Source organism: Miniopterus natalensis, chromosome 12, assembly GCF_054644295.1.
Source record: "Miniopterus natalensis isolate mMinNat1 chromosome 12, mMinNat1.hap1, whole genome shotgun sequence".
Classification (NCBI taxonomy): Eukaryota; Metazoa; Chordata; class Mammalia; order Chiroptera; family Miniopteridae; genus Miniopterus; species Miniopterus natalensis.
Window position 1 is genome coordinate 57,180,098 of NC_142092.1, and position 16,379 is coordinate 57,196,476.

At 44.0% G+C, this 16,379-nt stretch overlaps 1 protein-coding gene across 2 annotated transcripts in view; it reads left to right on the forward strand.

Annotated features, from left to right (window-relative positions):
- The window catches only part of PALM2AKAP2 (PALM2 and AKAP2 fusion), a 112,074-nt gene that overhangs the window by 45,087 nt on the left and 50,608 nt on the right, over window positions 1-16,379 (forward strand). For both annotated transcript variants that reach the window (XM_087822817.1, XM_087822818.1), the window contains exon 2: window positions 12,576-12,656. In XM_087822817.1, coding sequence (XP_087678943.1) covers window positions 12,576-12,656 — 81 coding nt within the window. The remainder of the gene's footprint in view (window positions 1-12,575; window positions 12,657-16,379) is intronic.

Below are 16,379 nucleotides of genomic sequence, written 5' to 3' on the forward strand. Positions count from 1 at the left end.
GGGCATTTACAGCCTCCAGTGCCCAGACCAATGAGACCAAAGTCTCTGGAGGTGGGGCCTGGGCTTGGTACTTTTGAACGTTCCTCAGGTGATCTTAATGGTCATCTAGGGTTGCTGAGTGTAGGGAGAGTTAAGGACAAGGTGTGGAGGCATCCAGCTGGCTCATGCATGTGAAGAACTGGATGAGACTGGAAGCCAGATGCTAGAAATAGTTAGATCAGGGTACCAATTACATGGTACTAGTAGAAATCTAGAATCCTGCCCCAGAGTGCAGCCATAACTCAGGAGGGTTCCCGAGGAAAATACACACACACATATTGGGCAAAGGAAAGTGAAATACCTCTATATTCTGAGCCAGACTTAGCGTGAGTCCCCACCTGCCTGCCCTCCGAGCCTCTCCCACGGCAGATCTCTGGTTAAAGGCAGTGTGGCTGGAGTGGGAGTGGGGGGGAGAGGTTGAGATGAGGCCAAGAGAAAGAAAGGCAATGGATCATGGATGGGCTTGCTTTGATTTTATTCCAAGTGAAAAGGGAAGTCATTGGATGGTTCCTAAGGTGCCACCTTATTTAGCCAGTCATTGGCTGTTTGAATTTCTGTGTGTATTGCATATATCTCTGTATTGGATATTCTTTACAAAAATCTTTGAACATAACAAAGATAATTTTTTCTGGATAAGTTCTTTATGATATACTCAATAAAAACATTTGAAATAGCCTTCCAGAAAGGTGGTTCTGATGTATAATTCTGACAGAGACAAAAGAGAGGCTCTTTTTTCTCACACCCTCCCCAATACAGAACACATGATATTTTAAAATATACTGTGTGTGTGTGTGGGGGGGGAACCACACATCATAGATGGAAATGACATCTCAGTGCATTTCTTTGATTATTAATAATGTTGAACATTTCCCCTATATTTTGTTCTTTTTTCTATATTTAAATGTTGGTATATTTATTTACAAATTATATTGTTTTGTAAGAACTCTCTATTTTCTTAAGGTCTTAGGCTTTTGACATATTCATTGGCAAATACTTTTTCCCTGATCTGCACTTGTCTTTGAGTTGTTGTGTGTTTAGTTGGCACCATAAAAAACACACAAAGTTTTAAGTTTTATCTAATGAAGTTTATCAGTTTTTTACTTTGTGGTTTCTTTCTATGCTTTCTGTTTTTAAAGTCATTTCTGATCCTAAAATGAATCACTGCATTTTCTCACGTTTCCATTTTTCACATTACCTGAGTCCACCTAGACATTAGTTTGGGAGGTGGAAAGTTTTGTACTTTATGTCATGTGGAATGACAGCCGCTGGAGAAGGCATAAGCACTCTTTCATGATGGACGAATGGGCACAACTTGGCAATGTGACTAATTCTAACGTTAACAGTACAAGGAAGAGAGGTGCAAATTCGATTCCTCCTAGGAAACTGATGGAGTTAAAATACCCTTTTGTTCATAAGGTAGCAAACCATCATTTTTTAACCTGAGTAACAGTAATTACCTGAGTATGTTTTAAGAATAGCTCACAGTTATTAACAAAGTGGTAGATATTTTCTCTCATTTAAAATCCCCCTGGGTCACTTAGGATATGGCTAATAAGGGGAAATCTGTCAAAACTCTTATTAGTTGCTGGAGTCTTATTTTTAACTCAGATTTCAATAATTTAAAACACAGAGAAGATGTTTTGGGGGAGGACAATTTGGCCCTATTAAAGTTTTAAATGTTCAAATCCTTCGACTTGGCGGTTTATTGCTGGAAATTTACCTATGGGTGTAGTGACGGAAGTACATCTAATGTGTATATAGAGGAAGATTCATTGCAGCTTCATTTATAACAGCAAATAAAACACTGGGAACCAGCTAAATAATCTTTCAGCAGCAGGCTCCAAAATAAATTAAGGTACATCTGTGAGCTACCAGGCAGCAGTTACAGAGGAGGTGGGACTCCATGTGCTGGGACAGAAAAATCTCAGAGATACATCACTAAGTGAGAAGAGAGTGAGCTGAAAAGCAGGAAGTACATGGTATAATCCCTTTCATGTAAAGAATAAAAGATCTCCATGCATATATGTTGGTATATTTATATTTTTTCCTATGTAGGATACATGCAAAACCTAAAGGAATTGATGGGGTGGGGTGAAGGGTGAAAAGCTGTTCCTTTTACTCTTGTGTATTGTTTGAATTTTCTTACCCTGTGTGCTTATTAGTTTGATTTATATTTATTTAAATGCTGTATTTATCTGGACTATTTATTTGTATTTCCTTCTTTATACCTTTCTGGTAGACATTGATACATAGATATAGATACAGATATTCACCACATATTGGCATCAAGGAAACAAACAAAAACATGATTGGCAGAAGTCAGAAAAGGCGTGTCCATTTCTGTTTGGAATTACGCTGATTTCTTGGAGTTTGCCTTCCTTTGCAGTCACACAATGCCCACATCATGTTCTCTTTCTATGCTGGTGCACTCTTTTGCTTTGTCTTTCCAACGATCACTGCTCTGTCCAGTTACACCCAGGCCCTCTGCTGTTCCGTGGGCTGCTGCTCTGAGACCGGCAAGGAGCCCGTGGGAGAGCCGCTCATGTGAGGCCCACACAGTGTCCATTCCTGCCTCCTGCCCATCGACATTTCCTCCAGGCCTTGCAGGTCTTCCTGGGATTGGACCCTCACACTGCCGTGGATTCCTCTGCCCCTCCCTCTTCCTGGCACCTAATTTTGGGGAGATACATTCTGAGATCTAGAAGCCCCGGGTTTAGAGTTCTCCACTCATGAGCCCAACATAGTAAGTGGAGAGTGTTCCAAGCTGCCCCCTCATTTGCAGTCATCCCTCTCGGATGAAAAGTCCAAGTGGGAGAGAAATATTTCGCATGGGCTCTCCTCATGAGATCATTCGATCCCCTGGACATGCCTCGCACAGAGACTGAAATAAATAAATGCATCGGTTCACCAGGCATTGCCGAAAGCTTCAACCCAGGCTCGGCCTCTTTCTGCTTGAGATTGGGAAACGCTCCCAGGTTTTGTAAGAGGCCTTCTGTTTGGGGGCCGAGGGTTTGACATCAGAGTGTTTTGCATTTTCAACATCTCATTTGTTCTGTGAAGGTTTTGGCACGCGTGAAGGTGGCAGGGCACTACGTTTCATGGGTCCCTTGTGGAGTTCAGCTAAACAAATGTTAGTAGCCGAAACATGTCTCTGTTCATGATAAAGTGCTCTGGAGCCAGGCTGTCTGGATTGCAGCCCCTGCTTTGCTGCTCCCTGGCTCAGGACCTTGAACATGTTTACTCACCCTCACCAAGCCTTAGCTAGTCTCATCCATAAAATCAGGGATGTTAAAGGTACCTACCTTGAAGCATCCTGAGATTAAATTAAAAATGGAGGAGGAATCCTTAGAATAGTGCCTGACACATAGCTAGTAGTCAAGAAACTTAGTTGCCATTATTATTATTATTGTCATTTTTTTTACCACCACCATCGTTGATATTTTTAGGTTCAACCACTGCAGAACAGAACTTTGTTTCCAGGAGTAAATTGCAGTTACCTCGTTGAAATCCTAAACTCAAAACTTCATACCAGGTCCAAAGAAACACCTGATGGGTATTTGGACTCCATGAGGAGATGTGCTGGTTTCCATTTTTGTTGTACTTCCTTTCAAGTTCACAGTAGCACCTTAAGACATTTCTATTTCCATGTTTGTGCTGGGTTCCGATTTTGTCTGACACTTACTAGCCATCTGACCTTAGCTCTTTATCTCCATGCGCCTCAGTTTTCTCCTCTGTAAAATGGGGATAGGGATAGGCCCTAACTTTGTGGGTCGTTGGAAAGATTAAACCAGAACCTTGCCTGGCACACATAGTAAGTGCTATGTAAGTGTCCGCTGGTGCCACATCGCTTGTAGACGAGTAAGTGCATTTGCGACCGTCTAAAACAAGAAGTAACAGTTCTTCTAAGAACTGGGGGATCTTAGCGTGAAGCTGGCCCAACCCCATTTCACACGTGGGGAACCTACGGCCCAGGAACAACAAGGGGCTTGTCTAAGTCACCCAGGGGTTAGTGGCAGAACTTCTACGTGAAGCCAGGTCTCCTGACTCCTAGTTCAATGTTCCTGTGGCTTCATGGTGGGAATTATGCAGTAGGTTTAGAGTGGCGATAGGAGGTTCTGCAGGTGAACTTAACTGTATTGTTTCTGGCATGTGGGGCTTCCTCAGAGCTCTGTATCATTGACCTGTACAGCTCACCTTTGTCACCACAGTGGGTTATCAATATGATAATGAAGGAACAGGTCTCACTTTCTCATTAGGCCTATATCAAACCACTGTCCTTCTTGGCCTTCAGAGAAAGTTGCCCAGCAAAGAATTTGATGTCATGAACGTTAAAGCAAAAATATAGCTATATGGTTAAACAATTATTTAAAGAGGAACACTGTGGGTAGACCTTAAATATAGATCTAAGCTATAAACCATATGGACCATAAAGTATCTACAGAAGACCTTAAACTGAAACTCTACTGTGTCAGGCATCAGAGTTGTTGCTAATAGGCTAGCTATGGTAACAGTTCCATGTAATTATTAACAACTTTGCACCTGAACTATGATGTTTCTTAAAATTTTAAGTATTAAAGGATTCTTTCAAAACCCAGTAGCGAATCTGAACTAATCAATGTCTTTTTTTCCTGTTTAAAATTCTTTCTCTTGACTTTATCATTTGTTACAAACAAACAAAGCAGGCAGTTCCCTCTTTTACTAATAGATGGTAAGTTCAAGGCCAAGTAACCAGTTGAATCAAAGAGAAGTTCCCTAAATGGAAATGCTGCAATGAGGAATGAACAGAACCGTGGAATTCTCTACTTCACATGGTGGTGATGTGGGTTGAATGGGTGAATGACTAGGACGAACAGTGTGATGATAGGAAATCTAGTTTACTTGTCCTTTCGATCAAGCCTTTTAAGCTGACTGCAGGTTCTGCTCCTCAGTTTTGTGGGATCAGAAAATCACAAACCCCCTTAGCTCTCAATGTCCTCATCGGCAAACCCGAGTGGCATTTTATTCGCTTACAGTTGGATGGACATTGCAGGGGGCTTAAAAAGTATTATCTCTCCATTTAACTAACAACTTGGGAAGTCGGAATATAATTAGAATCATGACTGGTGGGTGACCTTGAAGTCAGAGCCAGGAGAGAATTTTAATATCTAATGCCACTGAGATCAGATAACCGGTCTCTAGTAACGATGTGTCCGCCAAGCAAACTCAGTGTTCAAGTTAGCTGGACAGGCAATTGGGCAAGGCCGAGTGGGCACCTCCTTGATCATTTTATGGTTGATCACTCGGCTTCTCAGGTTCCAGACAGACCACTGCCCTTTTCTTTCCTCGGATATTTAAATAGCATTGGTTCTGCAGCAGCATGAAAAAGGTAATTATAATCCAACCATGGCTGAGATCACATTCTGATTCCTTAATAGGAAAAGCTCGTTGTGTCCCCATCTGCAGGTTGATTTTCCATAATTTAATTCTCAGAATGTCACCTTACTTCTTAGAGCAACCTATGTAAAACCTGGTACCCTAGTGATCCAGTTTCAGCATGAAGTCATGCTCAAAGAAACGTAGTCTAGAAGGCAAAAGCCCAGTATCCTTGCTGGACTCTTGGAGAACGGCAGAGGGGATTCATTTTAGAGGCCACAATGAAACATCTTAAGTTCTCTCTCCCAGATTTTCTGGTCTTAATATTCCCAGTCCTTTATTTTTAAACTCTTAAGCCTCAGAACTGTCCCGAGTCCTTTTGGTTCTCTCTTCTCCATCCTGTCTCTCCTTTTCTCAATCTTTGCTCCCCCCGCCCCCTCTGCCATAGCCCCCTTGCCCTTTCCAAGCACAGGCTATTTAAAACAGTCTGGCTCGTGCAGATTTTCAGCACTCTGCCCCTTTCTCTGATTCTGCGTTGTGAAAGTCAAGGAACCAGCTGGCCTGCATGAGGGGGAATGACACAGAGCTCCCTTTAGCTCACAATGGGAGGTGTCAAAGCAAAATTCTTTCTCTCTAGCCATAGCTGGAGGGAAGATGGCAACATTCAAATTTTAACATATTTTCATTTTTTTCCCTTTTCTTCTAAATGCTGGGGTATTTTGATGGCAACAGTGCCTGAGAAGGTCTTCTGGTTCCTTCCCACTGCTGTGCCCTGGGGCTCTAGGGACCAGCTCAAGTCAGAATGGGCCTCGCAGAGGAAAGGAAACACTGTATCTCTGCTTCTCCCTGCCCTGGCCTCTTTCTCCAGGCTCCTCACAGATGCAGCTGGGACCCCTCCCCGCCCCCCCCTTGCATTTTCCTGTGCCTGGGTTGCAGCAGAGCCCGCAGGAGAGAAGAGGGTTTCTGCCTGATGTGCACACGGTGGACATAGGCTTCTTAGCCAGTTTTTCTGTTTGTTTTTAAATAATATTTAATGATACAAAAAATGTTGAATAAATTTAAAATCAGTGCACACATAAATGTATAATAACAATTTTTGTAAAAGAGAAAACGCATCGGTAGCCACATTCACAGGAATACTAGAAGGAAATACACCAAGATGTTAAAAATGATCAGTGGCTTCTTGACGACTTGTAACACTTGCCATCCCATCAAACTAACCACCTTTGACCAGTGAGCTCCACTCTCTGCTCAGGCTCCCTACTGCACTAAGTTTGCAGCTTCGCGGTGTCGCAATACTTCCAGAAAACACTTGCCAGGAAAACATATAACTTACAGAAAGGCAGCGAAAGTGACTCGCTAGGCCTCCCAGAGAGTGGAGGGGTCTGGAAATCTTCCTAATGGACTGAGATTACTTCATTTCAGATGTCTCTCGAGGCACATTTTCCCTGCACGGTTTGCTACTGTCAGCTCATTACGTTTTCTCTGGAATTTCCACTTCCCCCAGATCTCCTCCCCAGGATGCGTTTTCCATGTTTCTTTCTCAGAATCAGCTTCAGCAGTTTTCTTATATGCGTAGCAATCACGGTCCATTCCGTATGGGCTAATGTCTTCCGCAGAAAGACACTCCTGGCTTTGTAGACTGACGGCTCATGTGTTTCCAGTGATATATTTTACTGCCATTGAAATCGTGAGTGCACACTCATGGACGTAATGCGCTTGAGTGAGGGGTACGGACAAGCAGAAACGTGAGCGGAGGAGAGCAAGTATCCCAGTCAGAGGGACTTTCTGGAGGGACTTTCCTGTCTGTCACCTTCTTCAACATGCAACACTCTAGGCTTTAGAGATGCATCGGCCAAGGTTCTCGTCCTCAGGGAGCCCATAGCTTGGAAGAGCAAGAATATGTGCAAACAGTTCGGTGTATAAAGTGCTGAAGTGCTCAAGGTGCTGGTGTAGAAAGATCCATAGCCTATGAGGGGACACGAGGAGAGAGTGATGCGTTCTCTTTGGAGGAGCAGAAGGGGTTGCTGTATTTGCCAGGACTCTTTGAGTTGCAAGTGACAGAAGCAACACTCAAGGGAGATTTATTAGTGTGTATAATTTAGGAAGCCCAGAGGTGGTTTTGGCTTGACGCATAACTAGATCTAGGACTCAAACAATGTCTTTAGGGTCCTTCTTTCTCTGACTTTCAGCTCTGCTTTTCTCTGCATGTTGACCTTTCTCCAACATGGATGCCTTGCTTCAGTGTGTTTGGGGGAAATTGCCATTCAGATGTACATCATCTCAGCTTATCCTCAGTGGAAGGGGAGCTATTCTCTCCCAGTATTCATGTGTCTTTCCCTAGAACTGTCTCGTGTTGGTCCTGCTTGGGTCATTTAGTCACCCCATAGACCAATCTGTACTGCAGTGAGTATGATTGGCCTAACCTGTGTCACACGCAAGTCCTGGTGGCAGGGATGAGCTCGGCTGTATGTGACTATGGCTGGCTTCCCACCGTGCCATTGACAGTGAGGGTAGGTGAGTTCTCCGAGAGAAGGGAGACTGGACAGATGATCAGTCTAGCTTCATTGATATTTAAGCTATGTTGTGAAAGAAAACTAATTTTATGTGAGATGAAGCAGTGAGGGAAATCCATTTTTGTCAGAGGAAGCAGTAAGAGCAGAACCAAGAAGGCAGCCTGGCTGGCGTGGCTCAGCGGTTGAGCGTCGACCTATGATCCAGGAGATCTCGGTTCGATTCCTGGTCAGGGCACATGGCTGGCATGTGGCTCAATCCCCAGTGCGGGGTGTGCAGGAGGCAGCCAATCAATGACTCTCTCATCATTGATGTTTCTATCTCTCTCTCCCTTCGTCTCTCTGAAATCAGTTTTTATTTTTTTTTAAATCACACAAACAAACAAAACCAAGAAGGCATGAGCCAGCCTTGTAGATTAGGAAACTACAAATGGTTTGTTGAGGTTGGAGCATATGGTTAGGGGGTGTCAGGGCTCGGGACGAAGCTGTGAGATAGAGAAGAGCCTCATTGGCTAGGCTAAGGAATTCGCTCTTTTCACTGTAGGCAATGGGAGACATTCTGGTATTTTAGACAAAGTTTGGATATTTTAGAATATATGACAGCAATGTGGAAGGTGACTTGCTCAGAGCCTAGACCCAGAAGCAGGGAGACTAGTGAGAAACCACTGCAGTAATCCAGGTGGAAATGGGGTATAAGCAGCTAACTGCTACAGAGTGTTAGAGATACTGATGTAGACTAGCCTGCATGCGCAGGCGGGGAGATGAAGGAGAGAGTATTGGGGTAGTAATAAAGGGTATGGTGGGGAAGCAGAAGATGTGGAAAATGACAAACAGAATCAAAGGACTTGATCTTTCCAGAAAGTGGAGTTCCGGCGACAACTAAGATTCCTGACTTGAGTAGTCATCACTAAGATGAGGAACACAGAAGGAACGGATGTGAGAGTAAGGCAGGAGGGATGGCTGGGGTGATGACTACAAGGGTTGAGTCTGAAGGGCTGGATACGAACAGTTGGAAGCTGGTTGTGGGGCTTTCTCACTGCAGTTGAGAAGTTGCAATAGAGGCTATATTTCCCAGAAAACCTAAAATGTTTACTATTTGGCCCTTTAAAGAAAAAGTATTCCAACTCCTATTAATCTGTCCTACACACCAGTGCCAGATTAATGTTTCTAAAATGCCATTTCGCCTGGCCGGGTGTGGCTCAGCAGTTGAGTGTCGACCTAGGATCCAGGCGATCAGGGTTCGATTCCCGGTCAGGGCACATGGCCAGGTTGTGGGCTTGATCAATGACTCTTTCATCATTGATGTTTCTGTCTCTCTCTCTCCCTCTCCTTTCCTCTCTCTGAAATCAATAAAGATATATTAAAAAAAGAAAAAAAAAAGAAAATGCCATTTCATTACATCACTCTCTTGCTTAGAACCCTATGATGACATTCCATTGTCCATACACTAAAACCCCAACTTCTTGGCCTGACATCCAAGGCCCTCGGTGTTCTAGTCCTGGCCAGTCTTTTGAATCATTGGTCTCTACTCCTACAGGCAAGCCCTGCACCCCAGTTATATTTCCCTGCTCACTGTCCCTGGAATATGAAGTACATTTCTGCCCTTGCTCACATAGTTGTCTTTGCCTGGAATGCACTGTCCATTAATCTGTATCTACCTGATTTGTATCCATTCTTAAAGAACTAACTTAAACCTGCATTTTTCGTGATTGTATCTATTCCCAGTGACCATCATTGAGTCTACTGCTCTAGCATGTAAAGATTCACTGCCCAAAACATCTGGTAATATTTCTTCTGTGGAAGGCATGGTTCACCAATATGATGGGGCCAACTGTGGAATGACGACTTTCTCTACGAGCACAGGCACAGAGGTGGGATAGCCTAGGAAAGGTTTGCATATGACCAGCAAATGACAGTAGTGTAATCAGAACACTTAGTCTATTCAGGCTTCTATAACAAAATAGCATAGACTGGGTGGCTATGCTATTTATTTCTCACAGATCTGGAGGCTGGGAAGTCCAAGATCAAGGCGCCAGCAGATTCAGTGTCTGTTTTGGGCTGGCTTCCCGGTTCATAGATGGTGTCTTTTTGCTGTGCCCCCACATGGAGGAAGGGACAAAAAGAGCTCTCTGTGGTCTCTTTTAGAAGGGCACTAATCCCATTCATGAGAGCTCCATGGCATGCCCTAATCACTTCCCAAAGGCCCCACCTCCTAATACCATCACATTGGGGTTTAGGTTTCAAACATATGAATTTTGGGCAGGATACAAATATTCAGTCTATAGCAAACACACAGCGCTCAGTTAACATCTGAGTCACCAGCATCCTGTATTCCTTGACAGGCTATATCTTGGGCCTGTACCATTCCTATCTTGATAGTCGATGGGAATGGATGATAAAGTCCAGTAAACCTGCTCTTGAGAAATCCTAGGCTGTAGAGATGGTGGCTGGCTCTGGAGGCCCTTGCTTTTTTGTGTGGTAACTCCGAGTTGCTGGATAGCTGGACTATCCTCACTGAGCCTCACTTTTCCCATCTATTGTCTTATATTGTATGTTCTTGGGCATACTCTGGGATTAAACAGAATCAGTGATGCGCCATTAACTGGAGTTCTTTGGTAAGGGGTAAGTTTCTAAAACATTCTCGGGCTCACTTTGGCAAGGAGGTTATGTCCCTGACTTGGATGTCATGTCCCAGAAATATTATGAGATATTTCTTAAGGTCTGTACATTGCACAGAAGAACTTGGTTATAACATGAAATATTACTATGTGGATTTGAATAGCAGCAGTGTGAGCACATCCCCAGAAACATAGCAACTGCATAAAATAAAAGCTTCTGCTAACCCAGAGGACAGCAGCCAGCTTTCTGTATTACTGCCTTCTCCAGGAGTTGGCTGTTGTATTGTAAAATGCCGTTATGTCTGGTCTAACAAGCTGCTCCCTGCATATGTGAGTAAGGTAGGATAATTCATGCAGTAGGTGTCTCAGTAAACCCTACCCTGTGCACTTTGGAAGGAAAACATTGAACAAATAAGCTGGCATAAGGGGAAGCCTTATGCCACATTTGTATGATGTTTATTTTTAAATAATTTTTATTTTTCAATTAGAGTTGACATACAATACTATATTAGTTTCAAGTGTACAACATCGTGATTAGGCCTTTATATAACTTATGAAGTGATCACTCTGATACGTCTAGTACCCATCTGACACCATACATAGTTGTTCCGATATCATTGACTATATTCCCTGTGCTGTACTTTACCTCATTGTTTTTAGAACTGGCAATTTGCACAGCTTAACCCCTTTCCCTTTTTCACCCACTCCTCCTACCCCCCCCCCCCAATCTGGCAACCATCAAGTGTTCTCTGTAGCTGTGAGTTTGTTTCTGTTTGTTTATTTTGTTCGTTAGATTCCACATATAAGTGAAATCATATGGTATTTGTCTTTGTCTGTCTGACTTACTTTACTTAGCATAATACCCTCTAGGTCCGTCTGTGTTGTTGCAAATGGCAGGGTTTTATTCTTTTTTGTGGCTGAGTAATATTCCATTGTGTATATATATGTACTACTATCTCTTCTCTACCCATTTGTCTATCAATGGACACTTAGGTTGTGCCTATATCTTAGCTGTTATAAATAATGCTGCAATGAACATAGGAATGCATATGTCTTTTCGAATTAGTGTTTCGGGTTTCTTTGGATAAATACCCAGTCATATGATGTTTATTGCAAAGTATGGAGAAGAAAAGTGTAAGTGTGCACTCCAGTAGAGAGGTTATGCTGTGAATATAAGGGAAATATATCCCTTTAAAACCAATTTCTAGGCATTACCTAGAAATGGTACGTGGCAATAAGAATAATAGCAAGTAACATTTATTGAGTGTTTACTGTGTGCCAGGCATTGCTCTAGGTCCTTTATATGTATTATTTCATTTAATATCTGCCCCCAACCATATAGTTTGGGTGCAGTTATTGTCTCCTCTTTATGCAAGAGAAGACTTAGACCCAGGAGGTAAAAGAACTTACCAGAGGTCCTATGGGTAGCAAGTGGTAGAGCTGGGAGTTGGATGCAGGCAGACCAACCCCAGAGTTCATATTTACCAGAACCTCAGCAAGCCCCACCCACATGAAACGACCCCCAACACAGCTAGTTTATAAAGATCACCCATCTAGTTTGCATCATTTGTTCTGTCCAACTGGGTGACTTGTCCTACAAAATTTGAAATTACCTTGTATTATTTGTGTATAGGATTTCCATGAAAGAACTGTACCCTAGAATTCCCACTGTTTTATTCTATCCTATTTGCAGCTTCTGTGTTTTCGATGGAGACATTTTTATTCTTTGTCTCCAAATTAACACTGCACAGAACATGCTGCGGGGTGTGTGTGTGTGTGTGTGTGTGCAGAAACCTCCTTTTCTTCTGGATTAAATTGTTGCAGCCTGGCTGAGGGAGGAGAATTGCTCCCACTCACCAAGCCCACAGCAGACATGTTAGGAGAATGCTGCTGTTTGCAACACACCCAGAGACGGAGGGGCAGGTGACACTGCGTGTGTGCCCGGCATCTCTGCAAGTGTCTGTGCAGATGTGCGCTGCTGCTGCTTCCTGCCTCAAAATTCCCGCAGCCACCACCCACCCGCTCTGACAGCCTCTCTCTCTTTATTTTCAAGGAAAAAAGAAAGAGGCAGACTGAAATAGAAGGCAAGCGACAGGAGCTGGACGAGCAGATCCTGCTGCTGCAGCACTGCAAGGTAAGCGCGACGCGGCCCGGGGCCTCTGCCAGGACGAGACGCGGCTCACCCTGCGGGAGCTGGGCAGGGCCGGCGAGAGGCTGCCGCGCTGCGCTGGCTCTTCCTGCAGCCGGGAAACCGGCCCTGGGCTTTTCTTGGGAATTTCTCCAATTCAGGGCATTGTTGCAGCGTTCCAGGGGCTGCGGGCGTGAGATTATAGCGAGCGTGTGGACAGGTTTGGGGGTGGGGGCGTGCATGTGAATGTGGTGGTTATATATAGAAACTGGAAGAGAATTTCCACACGGTGGGCGAGGGAGTGTCCGGGGCTGTGTCTCCCGTGCACAGGTGCCGCGTGTGTGTGTTCCCAGGTTCCCATAGATATAGTTAACATAATGCTCCTTTTTAAAATTAAAAAAAAATATATTAGCAACTTTCCTTTTTGCTATGGAGAAAAGGGGGGGTGGTGAAAGCAGTGAGATGAAGCAGCCCTGCGGTTTTCCTATTCATTTTTTTTTTTTTCTCTACTTTACCAATTTTGAAAGTGTTCTGTGAGAACAAGCAGTTGGTCAAAAAGACAGCCTTTAAATGAGTTGACCTGGTTGGGTCTCCAAAGCATGGAGTTAAAGAGCGGGGCGGGGATGGGGAGGGAGCACAAGCTGTTTATTTATTTATTTTTCTTGAAAACATCATGCACTTAAGCACCGTAATTGATTACAGCCCAGCAGAAAGCTCTGTCACTGTCACACAGCTCCGCTGGTTGCGGAACATTGCTTCCTGCAGGCGCAGGGATAAGCCTGAGCACCTTCCAGGGGCCCTCGGGAGCGGCTGCCGGCCTGCCGGGCTCCCCGGCTTTCCCAGGCGGACCCCGCTCCCCGCCAGCGGCAGTGACCTCGCACGTGCAGAACTGCGGCTCCAGGGCTGGTGGGGAAGGTGGGGCTGCCTTGCTGGGCCCTGCTGGCTCTGGGCTATTTGAATTTTTTTGAGCAAGGGGGACCTTTATGGTGGCATTTCCCATTCTCCTCTGGAAGACAGCACAGTGCTAAATGAGTCCTCAAAATGTAAATCCTCGGCAAGCTGGCCGCTGATTTCAAATAGCAACGTGACCCAGATCTGCTTAGCGTGTTTACGTTGCCATTAACTTTAAGCAGAGGGATGCGCTTAAAGGGAGGGACCGCAGCAGGATACTGAGAATATTGCCCTTTCTCTCTGCTCCTCGTGTAAATCCATTTATGGCCTTTCTTTGCAGGAGCTCGCAGTGTGTCCCATATGCCATTGCTCTTTCCTTAGAACATTCCTGTGGGAGGACTGAGGGCTAAAGTTAGTGTCCTATCCTCGCAGACAGGGGAGCTGAGAAACATTTAATAAAACCAGGTGAACTGTTCAAGGTCAATCAGGACAGAGCTGGGTCTCCGGCCCAGCGTACAGGTCAACTCACTCCTTACAAAGAGCACAATGTACTCAAATCTCGGTGAATTCCTAGTTGAAGGTGAACTTGTTAACAAGGGGACTGAAGGATGAGCGGCTGCTTTGACCAGACAGCCTCTCTCCTTTCCGAGGTCAGTGCGATCCTCTGCCTTTCCCTTCCTTCCATCAGACGTCAGGCAATAAGCACCCGTGAGAAGGTCAAGTTGCTTTCGTCCAGCTTCTTCTCATTCTGGTGCCAAATGAGACACCAAGGACCCATTGACGACTGATGTCAGTGCAGTGCTACAACAGCCTGTTCATATTCCACCTTTCCATTTTCCTTCACCCCTCATCCCTCCCTCCCTCGTCCCCCACCCTCCACATATCCATCCATCCTTGTTTCCATCCATCCATCCATCCATCCATCCATCCATCCATCCATCCATCCATCCATCCACCCAATCAACAGAAACAACAGTAAAAATGACTATTACATGGGCAAGCAGTGAGATTCCTCCAAGACTTGGAAACAAGGGACTCAGATAGTTCTTAACGGTTATCTTGGTAAAATTCTCATTTTCTCTGGCTATCTAAGGAAACGCCTAGGACATTCACCATGGTGATCGTGCCATAATCTGGGGGAGAAAGGACTGGAAGTGATGGTAATTTAATAAGTGGAGACCGGTGTATTATAATTTTCTCTCTCTGGGGAAGACCCGTGTAGACAGAATGAGGGTGGATCGCTAGCCTTGAACAATGAAAAAGGGAAGCCCAGAGGTGCCAAAGGTGGGGTATCGGGTACTACTCTGGAGAGAGACCCGGCCCTGGGAGGTACCGGGTTTCCATACAGTGTGAGGTGGGGTCTGCTGTTAGGCGAGGAGAGTCATTCGGCCTCCCCATGACTCGGGTGAAACCTCCCTCATGACTCTACCTCTCTTTGTTCTGACTCCAGCCTCCCCCAGATAGCTGAGTTATTTTAATACAAGGAAGGTGATGCCTGACTGAGAGATGATCACTTCAGGCACCAGAAAGGAGTATGTTCTGCTTCAAATCAGTTACCTGTTGACTGAACTTGAATAGCGTGAGTCACCTTCCCCGCTATCATTCCACTTCGAGCTTGGCAGCCTCCCTCCCACATGGTAGTAAATTCATTGAGGTTACGGATGCTCTGTGAGCCTCTTGGTGGAGACTCAGCCAGCTTCCTGCTGGCAGCAGCAGGCTTGTCATTGCCTTGTCCACTCTCAATAATAGTCTTTTTTCCCCCCGAGTGCCTGTTACTTGCTTGGGACTTTAAATGTGTCCCCTCATTAATGACCACAAAGCTGATACTACTCTCCCTGTCTTCTAGGCAAGGAAACTAATTTGTGAGACCAAGTAATTTTCTCCCAAGCTTAGAGACTGTAATTGTGGGTGCCCGGGTTCAACCCCAGGGCTGTCTGCCTCCATAACCTTGCTTTCTCCTGGACACTGTTTTTTCAAATGAAATGTTTTCTTTTGAGTAATTTGTCTGATGCCAACCACCATCATCACATGTGTTTACCATCATCACCATCACATGACTCTTTAAGTACATGTTCATGGACTCCAGAAATTTAGACCATGTGGAGGCATATCACAGTAATTACTAGTCATTCCTTGAAGTAGAAAATATTAGGAAATATATCAGTAATTAATATTTATATCATCAGTTTACAGAATCCTACATGTTCCCTAGGAAATAAATATTCTCAATGCAAAGTTAAATTAAATAGAAAAGCAATAGAATTAGATTTCATATTTATTAAGTTATAATTCTCATGACCAAATAGTCCATGGATACATCCTCATGCAATGAGATGTGAATAATTTAGCAGATTCACTGATCTCGTGTCAAAGCAGATAAATAGAATGCAAGACAGTAGTTTTGATATTCACATGATTGATTAATACACTTGCTAATTATAATATTTAGGGCTATGCCATGAGTAACTCCACAAAATAGAATATCATGACTTTATATATGGAAAATGAACAAAAGCTATAATGCAGCGAGGGACCAAAGAATGAAATGCTGATATATTAGCTGCCACACCCCAGTGATTAGGAAACTGCCAGGTTCTTTGAAGTCCTGGACAAATTAAACTCAGATTTCTCTTTCCAAGATCCTTAGCTGTATTTAGTATCTAATATGTGTGATGTAACAATTTCCAAAAAATGCTCACATATGAGACCAGTAAGCAGTTTTAATAGCTGTATTATTTTTTGCTGATTAAAAAAGGAAGGAATATATAATCCCTGCAAAAGTGTGATTTAAAAGTACAGGAAAAGATAAAGAAAAAAACATATGAACATACTCACCAC